The 22,021-nt window shown below is 43.4% G+C and overlaps 1 protein-coding gene across 2 annotated transcripts in view; it reads right to left on the bottom strand.

Moving 5' to 3' along the window:
- Nucleotides 1–22,021, bottom strand: part of DPP10 (dipeptidyl peptidase like 10) — a 583,710-nt gene that overhangs the window by 309,869 nt on the left and 251,820 nt on the right. The window contains exon 1 of one of the 2 annotated variants that reach the window (XM_075430456.1): nt 3,711–3,866. The exons of the other annotated variant lie outside the window; for it this stretch is intronic. Within the exon in view, the coding sequence (XP_075286571.1) occupies nt 3,711–3,782 (72 nt within the window). The 5' untranslated portion in view covers nt 3,783–3,866. Of the gene's footprint in view, nt 1–3,710; nt 3,867–22,021 lie in introns of those variants that run through there. 2 annotated transcript variants of the gene reach the window in all.

The raw sequence follows: 22,021 nt of genomic DNA, 5'->3' as shown, positions 1-22,021 counted from the left end.
ATCTTTCCAGTTACTGGAACTGTTGTATGTATACGATTAAGAATTCAAGTCTCTCCCTGACCCATCAAGCTCAAAATGACCTGAGCATGGCAGGGGCGAGCCCTTTTACCTTGATAAAACCCCATTAAGATGACTACTGCCCTGGACACAGCTATCCATCAACATTTTTCCCACTGCAAGATCAGAGTCTATCTTTGGGAAAAAGAATTAAGGCCATGAAGGAAGACATAAGAATATAAACCATTTTGGCGTTAGTCACTGGAAAATAAAACACAGATTGTTCTCTTTTGTTCAGATATGTTTTTAGAATATGCCCCTTGCTTGGTGACCACAGAAACTGGTCATGAGACAGAGAAAATTCACCTCCTTAAACCAAGGCAGTGAAGCAAACAGTAGTCAGTTGTCCTTGTATGTATACCAAACATGTAATTTACATGCTTACCAAATAATTTCCCTATTTAGTACAACACAATTCAGTCTGATTTCATTTGCCCTTAACTGTTTTTAAGCAGAATAATGTTGTAGATTCTAAAATGGCATCTAGTAAAATCAATTTTAAAAAGACCTTAAGTTGGAAGAGAGGCTCAGGAGAGAACGATTATAAATTTCAAAGGTCTGTCTTCTCTCCATACAAAGAACAGCAAGTAGCACCAGGTGGTGTAGATCATCTGGTTTTTTGTAAACAGACTGAAGCCTCACAAAGGTAATACCTAGAGGAATTATCTTAGTTTTTCATCTGCAAAGACAGCAACATTCATCAACCGGCAAGTCACACAGGTACATTATATTTTTCAAATATGTTGTGTCCACTGACTAGCGAATGGTTGTGCCTTCTAAAAACGATCATTGAACATCATTGTCCAAGACCCCAGGACAGTTCTTATAAGCTACAAGATGAAAAGCCCTATTTTTTGTACTCTCTGAGTGGAACTGAGGGAGCCACATTCCCTCCCGACACAACCACTCAAGTGACAGAAGTCTGAGCACTTTGACAGAGCCTTCCAGAAAGGAGCAGAAATACAAGTAATTTACAGCTATTTTCCTTTCTACAGATATATCAACTGAACATAAACCTGCAATTTTGGCAATAAATATGAGTCATCATTTAGCACAGAGTTGAGAATAAATCAGGCTAATTTATCAGACTGATCACCGAAACATCAATAGCACTGTTAATGGAAGTTGTTATTAGATGCCTTGGCCCAGGGGAGGCTTGATTTAAAAATACCATCAGGGGAAGTGTTGGATATGAAGTCGTATACAATTTATTTACAAACCGATGGCTACGGATGCTTCAGTCAGTCGATCCCATGCTTTTCTTAAGTGGAGAGTCCCAGCATTAGCCTGCTGTAATTTGAAATCACAGCTCAGGTCCCAAGCCTACAAATTTACCACAAATGCATCAACTTCGGCATGACTTTCTCAGGAGGATCTGTAAAACCAGACTTTGAAATCAGGGAAGAGATTTACGCTTAGAAAATCCCGGTGTAACTCCTTCCTGGACTTCCCACAGGTCCAACCTCTTCTGTACCAGAAAAGACTCGCCGCTCCTGCTATCTCAATAAACCCTCTCAGTGCACATGCAGCTTCTTGTTAAAAACAAATAAATAAACTACAGGTGTCACCTGGAGCGACACTACAGGTTTACGCACGCTCACCAAGCAAAATGAAATGTTAAACAAGGGCACCTGGACAGAGAAGGATTTCTTGAAGGCCCTAAGAAGGCTGCATCTTCCACACGGACCAAGCAGTGACAGTGCTATGGGTTATGGAAAACCAGGGTGTGAGCATATGAGCCCCTGCGTGTTCTTCTCCCCATCTCCACCACAGCACCCACCATGCCTGCAGATCTGTAACTGAAACCACCAAAAGCAAACAAAAAGGTTCCAACCCACAACACCCCTCCGTTAAGGTCACGCTGCTGCACGAAGGACGGTTCCCAGCACAAACCTAGAGCCAGGCACAGCCCGGGGCCAAGCTACAATTGCATCAGCCGCGGTTGCTGTGAAGGTGCGTGAGTGGCCTTGGTGTTCGCAGAGATCCACCAACCTCAGCCTCATCCTATATGGAGTTCACGGCAGGATTTAGGCCTGCATCCTCATTCTTGGCATTTAAAGCCACAGAAAGACTTGCCATCCATTAAAGGCAGCATTTTGTAAGTGATGCCATTATTTACTGCACGGCGTCCCTAGTACCTAAGACAACAGGTAATCAAAGCTGATTCAATATCAATTTTCACCAAGAAAGCCAAACTTGGTCTGGAAAAACCCGATGCAAATATACAGGACTTCATACCTACACATCGTGCAGCCAGGCACCACAGACTGACCAGCAGACCACCCCCGCACCACCAAGACAGGCTGAGAACTCCAGAGCATTCGGGTAATAACAGCTCTACATTTGGGACAAATTCCTAATATTTGCCGTGTTTTAAACTGAGAACTTACTGCTGTTCCTCATTACAACCTGAAAGAGCAGACAAACTGGTAATTGCTGGCATGTAATATTAAGCCTGCTTTGAAAAGATTTCCACCTCCAACAACACAAAGCCATTCTGGCAATTCAACATGTCTGAACTGAATATAAGGAAATAAAGGCTGGTTAATTTCAAGCACTTTTTATCACATCTAAAAGCAGCATCCCTCTAAAGCAAAACAACGTCCCTGAAATTTATGAGCTCGCTGAACCTCTGAGACAATTTAAAACGATCCGGACTTTTCCATAAATTCCGCTATTTGCGCGAAATTTAAGTACTGATGGAAGTTACCCATCTTTCCCAGGTAACGTAACTGACGCAGCTGATTTATTCAAGCAGGCTCCTCCAACTCCAAGGTATTATTTTATCGCCGTTACATGAGAACGTGCCTTAACGCACCGAGCCGCTGTCCAGGAGCGGGTCCTGCCGGCGCTGGCGGGACCGGCTGCCCCGCAGCTCCACGCGTGGGCGCGCAGGACGCGGGTGCTCGCGTTTCCCACTCGCAGCAGCCCTCACCGCCGGGCGGGGAGGGGGGGGGGGGGGGGGGGGAACCAAGACAAACCAGCCCTCAAGCTGGGAATACCGCTGGAGCTGGCAGGTTTGGGGGGCTCGGGGGAGAGGGCGGGCCGCGCCGCGGGGACCCTCCCGCCGCGGGCAGGTGAGCGGCTCCGGCTCCGGTCGGGGGTGCGGGAGGGTCCCCGCACCGGGGAGGGGGGGGGAAGGCTCACAGCCCCGTCCCTCCCGATGCCCCGCAGCGACGGAGCCGGCGGTCTGCTGATGAGAACTTCGGCTCCGTGACGGCGACGGCCAAGTTCGGCGGCTCCCCCGGCAGCCACCCGACACCCGCCAGCCCCGCGGGACGTGACTGCCGACCGGGCGCTGCCGAAAGCCCTCCGGGAACACCCCCCCCCCGCCGCTGCCCGCAGCCGGCAGCCCCGTCTCGGAGCAACGGGCGGGGAAGCGGAGCGCAAACTCCTGCGGGAGCCGCCGCCGCCGGGGGCCGGGGCTGACCGACACCGCGGCCCCTGGAGGCCGGGTCGGACAGGGCTGGCCCCACCGCTCCCCCGAGCCGGCTCCGCGGGGTCCCGCTTCCCCCGGCCGAGACGCCCCGAGGCCCCCCCCCCCCGACTTTTACCCAGCTCCGCACAACTTCGCCGGGACGGCGGCCGCCCCTGCTCCGCGCCCCCCACCCCCACTCCTCCATCCCCCGGGCGCGTCCCGCCGCGGGTCCCACCTGGTCGGGCTGCGGCGGCGGCGGGTTCCCCCTGCCGCCCGGGTGCGCCGGCTGCTCCTTCATGGCTGTCATCGCGGGGTGCTCGGCTCGGCTCGGCTCGGCGGCTCTCAGCGCCGCTGCGGCCCCGGGCAGCGCTCCCTCGGCGGCAGCCGCATGACACCAGCCTCCCCGGGAAGTGGCGCGGCGGAGGAGGGGAAGGAGGAGGAGAAAGGGGAGGACGGGCGGGGGGCGCGGAGCCGCTACCGCAGTGCCCCGCCAAGCGCTGCTGAGGGGGCGCGCGGCCCCGCGCTGCCCGCCGCCGCCGTGCCCCGCGCCGGGGGGCGGCCGCGCATCACCGCCGGGCGGCGGGCACGCTCTGCCCCGTCCCCCTGCTCCGCCCGCCGATGGGCCCGGCCCGCCTCGTCCCGCCGCCGCCAGCAGGTGTCACAGCGGGGCCCGGCGGCCCGGGAGAGACCATCCGCGACCCCAGCAGGGGGGCGGGGGGGGGGGGGGCAGAGAAAGCGGGGCTGCGCTGTTCGCCGCTCCGTGACGTTTATCCGAGCTCCCGACGCCCCCGGGGGCAGGGCGGGAGCGGCCCCGCCGCGGCGTCTCGGAGCCAGCGGCCGGGCTGCGGGGCCGTGCGGGGTGTCCTCGAGCATGGGGACACCTTAACTCGCCTTAACGAAGCCCGCGGCTGTGAGAGGGGTCTCGGGCACCCGGTGTAGCCGAGCTCGGCACGGGAGGCCCGAACGCGGAGCGAGAAGAAAGGAGAACTTCAGGGAGGACCTTCGGGACACGGTGTGCCCTGAGGCCCTGCCGTCCGCTGGCGACAAGGGGTTTGTGAGGAGCGGGGCAGGAGGCCGGCTGGAGTCTGGTTCTGACCTGCAGGAAGGAGCAGCTGCCAGCGTGAGGGTGAGCGGCAGCTCAGGGGACAGCGGACAGGAGCCTGCGGGAGGGGGAAGAACCACAGACATCCGCAAGTGAAGCGCTGAGGGACCGGTTAATTGGGTTAATTAACCTCTTAATTGGGACGGGTTCCGTGACCCGTCTGGCAGCAGGGTTGTCGCGGGAGGGGACGGGCGCTGGGACGGTGCGGGTGGCTGGCGGGAGCAGCCCCAGTGCTCCCCAGCCAGCCCGGCCTCGGGACACCGCCAGGCCACAGGAAAGCCATCAGCACGGAGCGAGGGAACTGTTTGATCCTTCTTGGTGGTTTTTGCGTCAAACCTCGCAAGAAAGGTCCGTTCTGACCTGATGGTGAGGGCAGTTAATGGTAGTGACAATTCCAGCCCATGGTGGGAACAGGCTAGCAGGGAACGGGGAGATGACAAGGGACCGAGGAACTACAGAGCAGCCAGCCAGAGTGCAGAGCATTGAGTATTTCCACCTTCCTATATCACCCACCGCTGTGGTGACGACCCCACCAATCAACAGGCACGGTTTCTCTTGAAGTCCCAATAAAAGTTCTAGAAGAAATAATCAACTTAACTTTGGAAGCACCTAGACGAAAACTAGATGATGACTAATAGCCACCATTAATTTCTCAAAAGCAGATCATGTCAAACAAATCTAATTTCCTTCTTTAATAAGGTAACAGGCCTGTGGATAGGAGAGCAGTAGGTGTCATCTATCTTCATTCAGAAGGGTCTCCAGCACTGTCTCCCAGGACAGTAGCGAGAAACATAATCTGAATAAAGCTAGACCCAGGATCAACAAAACTGTGTCTCCCACATCATCTCCAGTGGCTCCCAGCCACAGGGCATGCCTGCAGCACGGGGTCCCTCAATGGTCTGTCGTGGTGGGGTTTGCCCCCATCTCCGTCAGTGCTGGGGCGGTGGAGCACCCTGTACACCAATCAGACTCACAACCAGCGTGAAGCTGGGAGGGTGCGAAGGACGCTGGAGGACACCGTTGGAGTTAAATGTGGTTTCGACAGATCGAGACCTTAAAGCCTTGCGTGCCGTTCAGTAAGAACACATGTGAGGGACTGTGTGAGGGATGGAGAACACCAGGCTAGATCCCATTTTCGGATGAGGAACAGGACCTTACAGCGGGTCTCACAGCCGCACCTACGGCAGTGTTCTGCTGTGGTGAACCAGGCAGAGAGCACACTGTGGTGGACAAGCAGACCTACAGCTGCCACAACGCACGGGGAAGTCCTGCCCTTGTTGGTCCTGGCAGGGCATCTGTCAAATACAGAGGCCACGGTCAGCGAACGCACGGCGACACAGGCACGTCACAAGGAGAATCAGAGGTCTGGCAAGCACGCGCTCGGAAGAAAAACTGAGAATCTTTGGGGTCAGTTAGTCTAAAGGAGAGAAAACTGGGAGCAGATATGGCAACCACGTTCAAATGATTAAAATGTGCTACAAAGGAGTGAAAATAATCTCTTTTGTACATGGTGGATCAGATAAACAGCAAAAGCAGGAAGAAAGATTGAAGTTAAACGTTAGGAAAAAAAAATACTTATTTCCAAAGGTGAGGGGCAGGACAAAGCCCTGCACTGGGTTGCCTTAGGAGGACTGGGAATCTCCAGCCCTGGAAGCCAGATAAATGTCTGTCTGGAGTGAGATGAGTGTAGTTGGTGCTGCCTAGGGTGCAAAAATTGTCTAAATTAACTGACTCAGTCTCTTTTTGTTGCTGACTTTATGATTCCTTTCCAGCATGACACCGAGGACAACCCGCAGCCCCCTGCACGAGACCCAGCTGCCAGAGCCTGCGGCGAGGATTCGCGCTGCTCACCCCGGGCATCAGTCTGCGCAGCCGCTTGCTCTCAGCTCAGGAGTCTGCCGTCCCTGCACTTCTCTTCACCATCTCTGCCCTTACCTCTCAGTTTCATATCACTATTTTCTCTGTTAAAATTCATTACTTCCATAACTTCTGTACCCTCGCCGCAGTCAGCTGTCTGTGTCCCTTTACTTTCTTGCCCTCTGATGCCGTTTCTTTCTGTACAATAATTGTGCTATGCACAGAAAAAGAAAAAAGGGCAGCCAAGATGGCATCTTTTGTATGCCAATACCTATTGCTTTGCGTTACTTCTGCAGAGCCACATTTACTGCCAATCCTTCCTTTGTGTTGGCTGCATTCTGTAGGACTCGGGATCGTATTTTTTTCCTGAGCAATGCATAACATGGGGAGACAAATTTTGCCTGTGGCCTCTAGGTGCTACAGTAATACAAATAATAAGTCTTAGAGGCAGACATGTTCTGATTCATGCTGTTTATGGTACAGGTCTATTGCAACCGACTAATTACTGAGCCCCCATCAGAGCTGAAGAATTCTAATGATTTAGGGTTTGAATGGACATGTTTCAATAGAGATTCTGTTCAGCTTGCTTTTGATGAGATCCATTGTGATGGAGTTCCACTATTAATCAAGAAGGAAAAAGAAATTAGCGGTCAATTTAGCTGAAGCTTAGTTATTTACAATATATTCACTGTGAGGTTTTATCACTATAATGGACTAAGATATAGAGCAGAAGTTTCATAAAGGTCATGCATGCTGGTTGTTCAGTATTCATAAATCAATTAAAATATTGGAAAGGTGAGTGTTTTGGGGGTAGGAGTCGTGGCATTGGCTCTATACACACTGATTCTTATCTAAAGCTTCTTAAAATCAATACCAAAGCTCTCATTAATAGCACTTGATCATTCCTTTTATCATTATTTTTGAATGCTGGTTTATTGGTTCAGAGTATTGATGCTTTGGGGATATTAAATTAATTCACCAGTTCTCACTGCTGCCCACACCAACTTTTATTTGGGTCTTTTTTTTTGTAAATTACTGTTCAAAAGTCATTTGACTGGATTGTTTAGAAGAACAGTTGTTTTATAGCCAGTAATAGGACAGATCTTTGAAGCTGGAGCCTGGTACTAAAACTGATGCTGTATGGGTAACAGCTATTAAGGTGTACAGTGTTTATGGTAGTTTCTCGTACCATTTGCACCAGAACCCATAGAATATCTCAAGTTGGAAGGCACCCATAGAGACAATCGAGTCCATAGCGATACCTCACAGTATCAGCAGGGAAAGCACTTAAGGCTTGGATGAAATAGCTGCAGAAAGAAATGGAATTATGCTTTCAATCAGTTCTTTACAGAGTCATTACATTAATTAATTTATCTTTCAATGGAAATGTTATGTTACAGACTGCTTGTCGTTTCCTCCATCTTCCTCATCACACACAAGATCTGGGTGCATGAGTCAAGACACAACGTGATTATTTTACCTTCCACATAACCTGAGCATCAACTCTGTCAGAGTATTATGCGATCGTTACAGCTTGTATCACATGATGACTTAATAGCATGTATGTTTGGTTGATGCAGCAGACTAGTATGTAGGGCCAATTTTGGACAGCCTGCAAGTAAGCCCAGAACTTGCTACGGCATAAAAGGGCTGGGCATACCTGCAAAAAATACAGGAGAGGATGCCCCAAGTGTGGGGAATTCTCCCTTTTCTCTCTGAAGAAACCATAGTGGTTTACTCCTCTCCTGGCCAGCTACCACTTCAGGCTGGAGCAGTAACGGGGAGCACCCCTACGTGCCAAGCGCTGCCTACATGCCGAGCGCTGTGTACGTGCCATGCGTTAATCACTCCGGTGCCCTTGGGAGGTGGGCTGGGGGGAGCAGTGTCGAAGTGAAGGTACAAAACCTGCTTTTAAATAAACTCCTGGTTATCAAGCGATTTAATTGCCTTGTGTCACACGGTCGCTCCCGCTGTACAGATCACCATGAAGAGGCACGGGCGTTACTAGCACAGTGAAAATCTTGTCCCTTCCTTAGGGAGTGAGTTTATGTTTTTTAAGTCTGCTGCTGCTCCAGTGGTTGAGTTTCAAAGAGCAAAACTGAAGCAGATGAAACAGGTCGTTTTGTTTTCTGCATGTTTTATATGGCCCTCGTCACTGTGCAATTAATAACTGTAGAGCCCAGTGAAGATGTAAATACTACTTGATTGCTAATTATAAGCATTCCCATAAAAATAAGAAGCCCATTACATCCTTTATGTCCAGTTGACCCATTCCTACAAACAGCGTCTGCTTTTTTGCCCTGGAGTCAATTGACGGAGATCAAAAGATTCTCAATCAGCTCTAGCCTAGAACTTCAGGTTTCTGTCTCCCTTGGTAGCAACCTTACCGCTCAGACTCTTACAACCGGAGGAAAAATGTCTCCTGTTGTATTACCCACAGCCTCTATGAAGCCCAATGCCGATGAGTGTATGAAAGCTGCAAGGTCACGGCTTGAGAGCTTGTCGGTGGCTTTTTAAAATCAGATGTTATGAATATACTCTGATTATGGATTTCTGATTCCTTTTAAAGCCATAGCAACTGGGCTAAAAAAATCCTTGAAATTATAAAGGTGAATTTAAAAATCAACCTAATGTGACCAAAACCCAAGGAAAGTTAAGAAGATTGTTCTTCACTGGTGTTTTAAGTGGATCTGTGGGCTTGAAAAACTAAAAATACTTGTCCAGAGGAGAACCACTCTGAGTCACATAAACCTGAAAAACAGACAGAATGTGGTTTTGTACAGAGTGCTTTTTAAAGGATGGTTTTAAATGACAGAATATTTAAACTTTTCTTCTTAAGAAATTCTTTGATAGAAAATTTCAGGCACCTTCTGCATTCAGAAGCACATTATGTTCTAATATCTGCTTCAGTGAAAGGCTATTTTCTTTGTGAAAAAAATTGTGCTCATGTTTTTCCCTCCTCGTCTTGTTTTAGAAAAAAAAAATCAATGCAAACAGTGAGTTAATACAAGTAAATGAAAATATATTCCAGCTGGAAAGTTACAGGACTTACTAAAATACACGTGCAAATATATCAGCGAAAGTACGCAGAACAGGACTGCATTTCCAAAAATACCTCTCATGAACGGATAAAATGCACAGCCAGCATTCAGGAATGCTTGAAGGAATAGTTTGCAGCAGCAGAACACAGGAGGGATTTCAGACCTATGGCATCCCCTCCCGATTACCTAACAACGTATGGAGTCATAAATCACAACAGTTTCCAAGGCAGAGAGAGAGATACGCAAGCACACGCGTCTGATACCGCAGCCTGACCCTGGGGCTCAGGTCACCACTGCAGTCGCCGGGTCCCACCATGATGTCCTGCAGTACCCAAACCATCTGCGCTGGCCTGGCAGCGGGTCCTGCAGGACCTTCCTCCTCCACCACTTTGTGAGCAGTAGCCAGAAGCCAAGCACCTTTTTTCGGATATCTTCATGGCTACTGGGAGGAGTTTCACACATTCAGAGGAAATTTTTCACGTTGCTGCAATTCTGGCCAGCTTGATTATATTTATAAGATATTTCTTCTCACCCATGTTGCAAGGAACAAATTTGTAAAACCTAACTCCGAAGTGAAAAACAAAGTAATCGGTATATTCTGACAATAGTATTTGTTCAAAGTTCAAAGGGAAGGCATGCCCTGCTCCGGAAGTCCTATGAAGTAACTCTATACAAATGTATTAGTGGATTTTAAATCCTAATGGTAGCTCACTACAAAAGATCCCGATTTGTATTTCACAAGCAGTTCACTAATACAAAAGAGCACTACTCCTGCTCGTAACCAAAACTATATTTCCTCAAGAAAACAGTTATAAAAGTTATTGATTAGGCAGGGAAGAGGCAAAAGCAGATCTTAGATTTTGAAACATCTATTTCCCCTTCCCTAGCCAAAGCACCATAGCTCTTCTCTGGCAAAAGCTGCTCTAGGAACCCCCCAGCCTTGAAGATCTGTTACAGCAGAGTTTGTATATAATAACTTTTGCCTTACTTTTTAGTTCTTGAGAAGACACACTTGAAACCGAGGGAGAAAATAGTACAGTTTGTATTGAGAATCAACCTGCATAGCAAAAAATTTGTAAGGTTCAGATCTTTGAAATTATCTCGATGCTTATTTGTAGTAAAATATATGAATCCAGAAAGATAAATATATTGTAATAGTATATTGACAAATCCGTCAGCTTTTTACAGATTAAATCAAGTTAAATTTGGTCACCAAGATGACTGGCCCGGGAACTCAGAAGTCTCATATTGACATAGGTATAAATCAGAAGTACGTCTAGAAGAAGCAAAAAGATTACTAGTGTAACCTTACAGTGTAAAACGACAAGCGGCAAGACTGAGTTGTTTTCTCCCTGGTGATTGCTATACAGCTATTCTTCGGATAACTTCATATGGCATGCACGTACAGTAGTGTTAAATGGTTCATTGCGTATCTCCTTTCAATGGTAAATCACTGATAACGAATTCAGACTAATATTTGAACCCATTTTGTGACCTAGACCACAGTTTACAAAAATGAAATGAGCATTCAGGAATCTAGGATTTACGTGCTGCTCTTGGAAGACTTGTCAGATTTACAGATGTTTAACCACGAGGGATGTAACTATGCAGTTAGTGGGATATTAAAAAGAGCCTCAGTAGATTAGGCACTTATTTATTACTAAAAATTATTCAGATTGAATGCTTATACTTAATTGTGCAATTTTGAAAATATTGCCCTTATACCTTACATAAATCAATAGGGATGGATTAGGAAGCCCAAATTTCATTTGCTAATATGGGGGGAGGGGAAGAGGAAGAGTGGGAGGAAAAAGAAAAAACAGGAGAGAATGAGGGGAGTTAAAAATCAGAACAGAATCATAATAAAATGCCATAATTACAATAAAATAAAATTTTGGAAAAAAATCAAGTGAAATGTTTTAATAACATTGAAATATTTTCTTATTAGTGAAGTGAAATGATACATTTTTCCTATTATGTTTTTTAATTCAGTTTCATTATTTATATTATATAGAAGTAATACTGTGTTAATTTTACTATATTGCAAAAGTCAAAGTTAATTTAAGCCAGAAAATCAAAGAAAACATTTCAATACCAATACAAATTATTCTCTTCCGCTTTTCTAAAATTTTGTAAAAATTTGCATGCTCCTCCAGATCCTTTTGATAAGACTTCATTCTTGCAGGATGATTGTCCTGTGAAATATCTTCCATCCAGCTCTAATTCACTCGACAACTAAATCAACAAGCCTTATGATGCTAGCAAAGATTAAAAACCAATTTCCTCCTGAGAATTATATTTTCCTTTGAAACAGAGATATGACTATGTGAAGTTACTTTATGCTGAAAATTATAAAAAGCATCTAACACTGCACAGTTTGTTTTTAAAAATAGGAATTCTACTGACCAACATAATTCTAAGATGCCTTAAAACATTGTGGGGAACAAGTAGAGAACAGCAGGGCCTGTTCTCTATGCAATACCCTTAAGTCTGATTAGCAGTCACTGGACAGAGAAGGTCTTAGGATCCCAGAAGACTGATTCTTACGTCAAAGGACAGGAGAAAAGATTTTGTATAAAATTACACCACTGAGCTTTTTTCCATGATGTTATTGCAATATGAAATGGAGGTGTCACACAACTATATGAGAAGAGCCTATTCAACCATAGCAGACATTATATAATGAAAGGTATCAAACGTTTGTATAATAATACACACATATATTATCCAAGATTTGTACAATAACTTTTCTTTCCCAAAGGATCTGAACATGTTTTACAAACTGATACACAAATTATCCACGCAAAAATCTATTCATCCATCAAGGAAACACAACTACAGCCCAAGGCAAAGCAGAACAACTATATAAATACGTAGAAAAAACTTTAGTAGTGGAAGGAAGTATTCTCCAGTCAAGACCGCGAGGAACATGTTGAGTATACACTATGTAAATATACAGGATTTAGGAAGAACCTTACATTTACAATCCTGATTCTTGAACAGGACACAGTAGGACAGCTCCTGAACACTGGCAGTCACAACATTAACTAAAAGAAGTAAACACTTAAGAGTATTAAGTATAGTATAATCTTAAGTATATATAATATTAAATATTAAGAATTAATAAGAATTGTATTAAAACAAAGCAATGCCTCATATTAGAGGACTGGCTTAGGAAGCAGCATGCCAGTGCCTCCTGACAGAATAGGAAACAGACCATATTTTGGGATTAAAAGCAAATAAAGTCAGTAAGATGACTGAGAAGTCAAACACTGATCAAGGGCTTGGATAAGCTACACATACTAGAGGGCTTATCCAAGCATCATTTCACATGGTTTCCCTGGAAAACTTTCTAATATGTATTTTTTGCAGTTCTGAGACTAGTTCACTCTATGTCTTTGTTCATGTTTCACAATAGTGCTGTCACATTTAAAGAAACAGAAAACAGAAAAAACAGAAGTATCCGGAAAAGCTAGAAAGGAGTAATTAAATTAATACAGCACTTTACTCAGTAATAGTCTACTCAGTTTCTATAGGCACAGGTTTATGCAACCAAGTGTGCACAAAACAAAAAATACCACCCCAATTCAGCACTGCCATTTGGACTGCCTATGGCTGAACTCTCATTTCAGTCTTACTTCTGATTATGGTGACCAGACATCTCATATGTGTACTACTCTGTGATTTTTCACAGCATTTTCAGCTTGGCAGTCATTTCAGCACTGCTGCTCAGTACAGAAGGTGGCAGAGATACTGAAGGGTACTTGTAGAAGTCACAGACTGTGATTTGAGGCAAAAGAGAGCTCTTTCCCTTTCAATATAATTATCAAGAATCTCTAATTAGAAGCAAACTGTGTAAGAAGAATGCAGACAGTGGAAAAGTTAATACAGATGGAGACTTAGGAGGACGCATTAGGAAGCATTACAGAAACTTTGCGACTATTTTTGACCTTAAGAATTGGAGACAAACCTCAGACTTCGCAACTGTGTTGACAGTGTCCTCTCAGGAGACATACAGAAGACCACATATTGGCACGCCGGTACTTTGATTCTAAATAACTATCTAAAACACCCAGCCTCAGCATCATTACTCATCTGGGAGCTACACTCAGAAGCCCTCTTGAGGATTTCGACAGGCTATCGGGCGGGAGAGGCAGATAAAGAATTGCTGATGCTTCTAACCCTGGAGAATCCAGTAGGTTTGAGAAAAAAATGCTATTAAGGAGAAGAGCTATCCTTCACACCACTCCGCTAAGCTAGGCTGATACAGTGAAAAAACCACACAGATGAACAATAAAGTGGATAATATGAAAGGCTAGCTATTTGGTTGGGAAATTGAAACAGAATTACAGGCAAGAAAATAACAGAGCCCCCAATTAAGTATCTAAGATAGTGATACGTAAATACCATGAAAATGAAAAACAGCTGCAAGAAGCTGAAGTTTTAGCACACAGTCAACAACATAAGCAGCACCGTAGCATTAATGGGATGCATTATGGAATGGGATTTTGCTGTAAAAGGGTAATAAATTGCTCAAGAAGAGCAGGAACAGAGAAAAAAGGCAGCCTTGCCTCTGTATCAATAACACATATCCTGGCTCTGAAGTCTGCAGTTCAACAAGTCAGAAGGAATTACTGTCGTCTTGAATGACTCGGCGTGAAAATAGAAGGGCCCACGAATAAGGATGCTATACTGTAGGGAGTCGTTCTTTCCCTATTTAACCTTGAAATCAAGCACGAGCCTTAGTCTTCACCAATATCCTGAGATTCATATCTTTGTGTTGAAGGGAGTAACAAGCAGAAACATCCTACAGAAAGATCAGGCACCAAGGAGGACTTTTATTATACAAATGTCTAATGGAAAAGCAATACAGGCTGACAAAGATGATATGTCAATTTCCCGAATACACTTGGGATAATATTTTATTTTCCAAAAGAAAGGAGAAACCACCAGGGAAATAGAGGGAATGTAAAAAAGCTAGTTAGAATCTAAAGTTGGAAAGTTATTCTTATGAGATAATTAGGAAAAATGAGAAAAAGGCAAAAGAAGATAGAAGTCTTAAGCAAAGGCAGACTTCAAAAGAAGAAGGAGGAATAAGGCTGATGTTTCTAAGACTTCCCTCACACACAAAAAGTTTAGACCAGATACTTAGTTAACAATGTGCTCACTAATTATGAAGGCCAGAACATGAAAATAAACAAATAAATTAGGTAAATAAATAATTAGATAAATCAACATTCAAATCAACAAATCAGTCTCACTCAGAAATATTTGACACTTCAGCCATCTCTGAACCATTTAAGAGAAATCTCTGAGAAGCTCAAAAGGACGTGGTAATGTCGGTGGGTGGGAGGATGGCAAATAATCTGCTTACCTTTGACAAGGAAGAGGAGAATAAATTATACAGAAGCAGCTTAGTCTTTAGTGCTCAGCAAAAAATATAAATACAGAACTTAAGTTTATAGAAGGTAAGGTGATAAAAGAACAGCCAGCATTAATTTATCCAGCCCGGTTAATATCCTGTTTTGCAGACAAACTGTGGATAATCAGGAGAAAGTGCTGTAAGACTTCAAGAATAGTACCACATGGTTTTCTCACAAGAAAATGAGATTTAGATTAAATTAGTATTGCACAGCTGGTTGACAAACTATGTGAAATGTCAATCCTTAATATTTCATTGCCAAAATGGCAAGTATTTTCAATCAGGATCTTTCAGGGACTTTTGTGCAAATCCATTGTTTTTCATCATTATTTCAGTTATTAGAGAGTATTCTTACAGACCCTTACAAGTACAAAACTGAGACTTGGGAGAATGCAGAAAGGCGGGTTTACAAACAATGTCAAGAACAGGATCAGAATTGAAAACGGGCGTGATAAACTGGAGAAATGATCCCACATAAACAGTGTGAAAGTCAATTAAAAAGTGTGTAAAATGCTACCCACGCAGAGCTGAAATTAGAGGCACAAAAGCAACAAGAGGACAAACCGCAGTTCGAAAGCAGCAGACAAACATTGTTCCACGCTCCGTGTTGCAGGGAGACGGGAGCTAAACACAGCTCCGCAGCCTGATGCTGTTTCCCAAAAAGCACGCATCAGTCCCGGGGCAGATGAAGAGCAGGGCTTATATATATATTTATAAATATTTTATCTGCTTAATATCGATCTGGTGGGTCTGTGGTTAATTTTGGTCACTGCACTACAAAAACCAAGGTGGGGAGCAACAAGACAAGTAGTTAAGGAAGCGTGAGATCTGAAGAGCAGTTAAAGAAATTGGATTTGTTTAGCCTAGAGAAAACACGATTAGATTTGATTTGCCTAGATTTGGTAGATCTCCCAGTATGGGAAAAAGTGTTGAAAGATAGTGGATGCCTTTTTTTTTCTAAAGCCTGTTATGGGGCAAGACAAGCATTTTCAGTACAGCAACCACAGGAACGGTTCGGGACCCTGTTTCTAATGACAAGAAATTTCCCTCATCATCAACTGGATCTTAATTGACCAGGTCCTGTCAGAGGTGCTTTACAGGCACTTCAAGAATGGACAAAGGAATTTTAAGAGTTCCTTCACGCCCTGGGTTTCCATGATTCCCGGCATCCCCTTCCCTCCCGCACTCCGCTATGCAGGGTAGCTGAATATGGTCCTGAATTAACTTTTCATCCATCCTTAGATTCCTGTAGAAATAAATCCAATGACACTTTACCACATACCTGAAATTAAGCACATGCTTAAGTGCTTTGCTCAACAGCAATATACTTTAAGCACATACTTTAAAACTCTACAAACTGTGTCTTTATAGCTTTCCAAAGTCATTACAGCGGTGACGTGGGTCTAAATTATTGCTACACAGGAATGTAATTGCCTGCTATAAGAAGGAGACCTAGAAAAGGGAAGAAGAATACAAAAGATGACTGCTAATCTTTGTTTTGTATGGTCACATTTTTTTCAGAGCAAACTGAACTTCTGCACAGTCTGTTCTTTGGTATTTTTTGAAATCAATTGCTATGCAAATGTTAGGTTCAATAATGTTCACCTGACATAAGATGACTGCAGACTGTAGCACTCCAGTACACATATGTGAATTTAAGAACAAGCTGTATAGAGCTGATCAAAGCAGCTCTAAGCAATAAACTCAGATCTCATTTTAAAGCAGAGGGAAAGTGGGGGGTCTCTGATTATTTGAGGGTTTTCAATCTAAAAAAAAAATTAGATGCCTACCTTAGAGCTACCAAACTTGACTGGTCTCATAAGGACATTTTTTAGGGAAAGAAAATCTATGACAATCCATATGCTTTTCTTTCTGCCCCCCCCCCGGCTCCCTCTTTCACTCCTACTAAACATATACTTATTTTGACCCTTGGGTTCCAACAGTGACAGTTACTTCAGTTTAGTCAATATTTAGCTGTCTGATCAAAAGACCTTCAACAAAAAGTCAGTTTCTGTGTTTTCTTATAGGGCAGCAAGCAAAAGAACTACAGAATTGCTATTTGCTCTATTACCTGTTAGGATGCACAATCTTTTTTTTTTTTTTTTAATTTCATGTTTTATGGTATGCTTCACTGTACTTAATTACTTGCTGCAGAATGAAATTTTCACAAGGGTATTCCGTACTGCATCTTTCAACTTGACTTTATTTAAAGAATGAGATGTCTTAGTATCTTCCTAATCTTGAAGCACAGTCTACCATGTAAAGAAAATCATATTTAAACACAAAGATTTAAACGCTATTTCTCAGAAAATCTGTCACCATTGGACTTTCATGGAAAAAAGACAGGAAATAAAGGAGGACAGGAAACTCTTTATCTAAGAAACACACCATCAGAAAATTATTAGTAATGCTTAGTGTTCATACAGTCACCACTGAACGTGGCATTATCAGTGATGTGTCATCAAGAAGAAGCATTGCAAAGCCACAAAGAAGACAATTTGCAAAAGTACAGCAGGCCATCACAATGACGCCAAAGATAGCTTTAACTGATAAAAATTCTATGTATGTTCATGTATTAAACACTCTAAAATGGCATTTAATCACTAGGGTCAGGTTATAATTTGACATCTTTTTTTAATGCATTAATGACATTTAGCGATCAAAAATAAGTGTTTGATAACACATCCAAAATGTGACTTCTTTCCCACTGAGAACTTGTACTTGTTTGTCATTTCTTGCCCTTTAATTAAAAGAAAATCACTGCTCTAACTGAAGAAAACAGCAGTAACCATCCTCTGCTTCACTAAAAAATAACAGCTTGAATGCACATTTTGGAGATGGTTAACGAGACCGTTTCATTAGGGTTTACACTATCTTATCCAGTAGCCACAGCCAATGTTCTGTAACATTTACCCCTTTACATGAGAAAGAAAATTTTGAATACTTGGACATTCAAGAATAACGTCTGCTCTGGCCAATATTCACAGAAATTAAAGCTTTTTCTAGATTCGTGAGTTTCTTCAGAGTACCTCAGGTAGCTCCAGCCTCAGACACTGACACCCAGACTGAATCTCTGAATCTCACCAGCAATGGGTATTTTAAAGGGGCCTCCAGCTCTCCAAAGGTTTGGTTAAACTATTCAGTATTTCAATGTTACATGACTGAAGCATTAACCTACAGTGCTTAATCTGAAACCATCTGACATGTAATACGTGGCAAATGTGCCATATGTGGATCGTTTAAAGCAGAAAATAAGACTTCAGGCTCAGCCTTCAAGTGAAACTCACCAGTCATGAAGTATGGGAGACAGAACTGGCTTCACGCCCTCTTGCAGCATAGGCATCTCTGGGACACGGATGGCGTTTCACAGCCTTAACACACTGGTACGCTTACAAAACTATTGCAGCAGTAACTTTTACCCATCTGCAGCAAATCTTTGACTTTTATCCCTAACGACAGAAGAAGCGCAAAACTGTTTTGTCTTACAAACCTTAAGAAAATCCATCATTCATAACAAGAGCAGAAAAAAGAAGGGGGGGGGAACTAAATTTCTATCCTTTCCTCCTGTTGGTGCTCCTGAAAGAGCACGAACATTTCAAACCCTTCTTAAGAGCTTGTCAACTAGAGTGATAACCAAATTAGAAAATGAGGCTGCACATTTCGGGAACAACTGTTCAAGTTTTGTTCTGTTCTGACATGACAAGTGGTCTGCTGGGTTTGCCTCTGTGGCAGCAGAAGGTAGCCCACTTTTGCTAAAACTCAATTATTTCTCATTTCCAGAGAATAAAGGAAGCAAGTTATGTTAATTTTTCAAGCTATCTTTCTAGTGAGTATTCCAGTGAACAAATACTTCTATTCATTCTGTAGTATTACGGATGCCAAATATTGAGCCTACTTTACTGTTCTTTTGTATTTTTTGCAATCATTTACATCTCTGTAAACCAAGCAACATATACCTTTATGCTAACTCATTCTGCGAATTACAAAAGGTGAAAAGCAGTGGATAATCAAGCGCACAATGTATGGATATTATTCTTTCCAAATTGCTCTGTTAACTCCTAACTTTTTTCTATCCTTGAAAATTATTGTTTGCTGATAGAGAATGTAATTTCCAAATTGAAAAAGGATAACAAAAGAGAAGCAAGCCATTCTTTCAGTAGCATGTCAAAAAGGTCAATCATTTTATATTTCCATATAAAGAACTGATTAACATAGCTCAAGCTTTATGAAAGCATGCTCGCCTTGGAGAAACCAGGATCTACCGCAAGAAGAATAGAAAATCCTAGTATTGAGTGCAGCTAATAACTTGAATAGAGGACATATTATAGGGTGTACAAAAAGGAACATTTATTTACTAAGCAATAGCCAAGCCAAAAGGCAACAAAAAAGTAGCATGCAGTGGATGAAGCCCTTCCACATCAGTGTAAAAAATGTCTTTTATCTGCTGATGGACAGCAGCTCCAATGTATGGCCATACAGCTGCAATGATATGGTCTAGGTAAATCCGGAAGGGCCGTCCAATGACAGGTGCATGCTATGGATTTGCGTCTAATGGAAAAGCAGCGTGCCAAACTCCTTCTGAGTCATCGGAGTTCCCTGAAAAAAAATCACTGTTCCCTCTCCCTAGTCTTAGGGTTGACACTCCAAAATACACAAATACAGTAAATGAGACACCCTGTCTGCCCTGAGAGTATTTCTAAATTAATTTTCTGAAATATCCTCTAATAAGAAAAATCTCTTCCAAATTGCAACTCTAAAATTGGAAATAAAATTCACCCTCTAGAAAGAAAACCTTCGGTGCATTTCAGTGGGTGCTAGTAACATCGTGTAACAGCAATGACCGTCACCCAGTAACTGATCACTTAAACCAGGTGAAACTAAGCAGACTATGGGATAAAAACTTCAAGTGTTCATGTTCAGAAAAAAACCTATAATTGTTGAGTCTCAAAAGATCATTATTTTTGTGTATATACATTGACCACCAAAGTTTTAAACACCTAATAGCCTTGGATGTTAGACACACTTACTTTCAAAAGAGAAATTGGAGAACAGTCACATGTTGATTTACTCCTGTACACAAACCTGTTTTCCACAAAATAGTAAAGAATTTCATCGCATTTTTAGAAAAACTGAAGATATTCTGGAACCAGCAGCATTACAGGCCTGGTGTAAGAGCAAGTTCTTCTCTCTCTAACAGTTCAATGCTCACCGTGTTACTAGAGAAACCCCTCCTCTGAAGAGAAATATGGTACTTGTTAGTACCAGGAAACAAGGCTTCTGGAATTTTATTATACTGCAGTAACCTTCCCATTTTACCAATTTTTAATTAAGTCAGTTATCCGCTTCATTTTTTACCATTAACATTAATAACCTAGTCCACATTTTTTTCATCTTTTACACTTATTTTGTACATGTTTTTTCGTTGCTCAAACGCCTGCTAGAAGTTGGCGCACCTCTGGCTTCAACCTGGGGCTTTGCAGCGCCGGCGTGTTTGCAGCAAGGAGCAGCAGCCACGCTGACATGCGAGCCCAGTGGGAATAGGAGAGCTGGAGTAAGCTGGCATCGTTGCCTTTGCCTGCCTAACTACTTCAATAATATCAGGTCTCACCTTAAACGGTTGAGTCTCACACGTCAGTTCCCCAGTCACGTTCACCCAACCCAGCACCCACAGCCAGCGCTACTCAAGGCTTTTCTCCGGCTCCAGGACAGCTGCAGGTGTTTGCCACCTGTGGCTGGCACACGGGGCGGTGAAGCACAAGCAAAGCTGCTCTGCAGAGCTGCCAAAAAGTGTGTTGAGCCTCCTCACGGGCTCAAAGCCATGCTGTGGTGGGCCTGTGGCGTTGCTTTTGGTTCCTCCCTCCCTCCAATGCAGGGTTGGCATCAAATAAGTTGCTACGACCCCTTACACTGAGCCGTAAATACCAAGTAAAACGGCGCACAGCTCGAAGCAGCACTTCATAACCCGTGCTGACACTGCTCCTGGCTCATGCTTGATCCTGGGCAGCACAGCCTGTGTTTTCTAAAGGTTTCTGCTCCTGGTTTTTGCCTTTAGCAACTAATTTGACCAATAGTTAGCTGCTAAAATCATAGTAGCAGAGGAACTGATCACTCCAGGACTGGGTACAACCAAAATGAATGCATAAATTTCTGAAGACCCTGAAAATTTGTGAAGTGTCAGCAGAGGTAACGTGTAGAAACAATCAAACAATGAGTCAATGTGAGTCACTCATTACAACAGAACATAACAGCGCCATTAAATCCTAAAAAACAATGACAGCACCAAAGCACTCCATTTGAAAGCAATTCTAACTTCCTAGAGAAAATTTAATAAACGGGCATTTGACAATAAGATGAAATGAGCACTATGTACCGCGACCTTTAAATAAACCTGCCAAACAATCACACGGTTCTAGTATTATTGTAGGAAGAAATGCCTTTAGGGATGTGTATGGGGAACAATATTTTTTTCCTTGATTTTAATGGAAACAGCACTCTCTGTGGACATAATTACAGCCAATGATGTGTTACACATCAGGCTCCGAAAGAGTGTGGGTTTTAACCTTCCTTTCAGTTCTGAAAAAAAGGTTAATATTGTCACATTTTCATGCCAAGTCTCAACAGACTGGAGTAAAAAAGAGAAAACAGAAATTGAAAGCTAGAACACTAGACAAAACAATGTATCTGATGAGCTATTATTTCATTTCAAAATACTGACAATAGTGGACTTCTGGATCAATGAAGCTACTACAGGAAATCAGCCTATAACTACCACTGTTGGCAAAAAAAGCTAACAGAGCTTGTCCATGGCCAAAATAAAAGAATTCTGCATTTATTCATAGTCACTCTAATTAGTTACTGAATGCTCAAATCATAGGAGAAGAAATAAAAAGTTGCATTTGGTTTTCTTGCTCTAAGCCCTGAAAATACGGTATAGCATGCTGGATATATCTGATGGCCCTCATATAGACATACAAGTAGATTTTCCTTTATGAAAGAAAATAATCTGCTTCATATGGCTGAACGAACAGACACCTTCCAAGGTTTTATAGCAATGGGCAAAAATTACCATTAATAGAAGTACTGATACCAGGAATAATTTCTAAGCATTTTTTAGGCTAAGGGAG

The sequence above is a fragment of the Opisthocomus hoazin genome, chromosome 9 (assembly GCF_030867145.1).
Source record: "Opisthocomus hoazin isolate bOpiHoa1 chromosome 9, bOpiHoa1.hap1, whole genome shotgun sequence".
Taxonomy (NCBI): Eukaryota; Metazoa; Chordata; class Aves; order Opisthocomiformes; family Opisthocomidae; genus Opisthocomus; species Opisthocomus hoazin.
The sequence above is the reverse complement of the archived record's forward strand: the minus strand, read 5'-3'. Positions and strand labels throughout refer to the sequence as shown.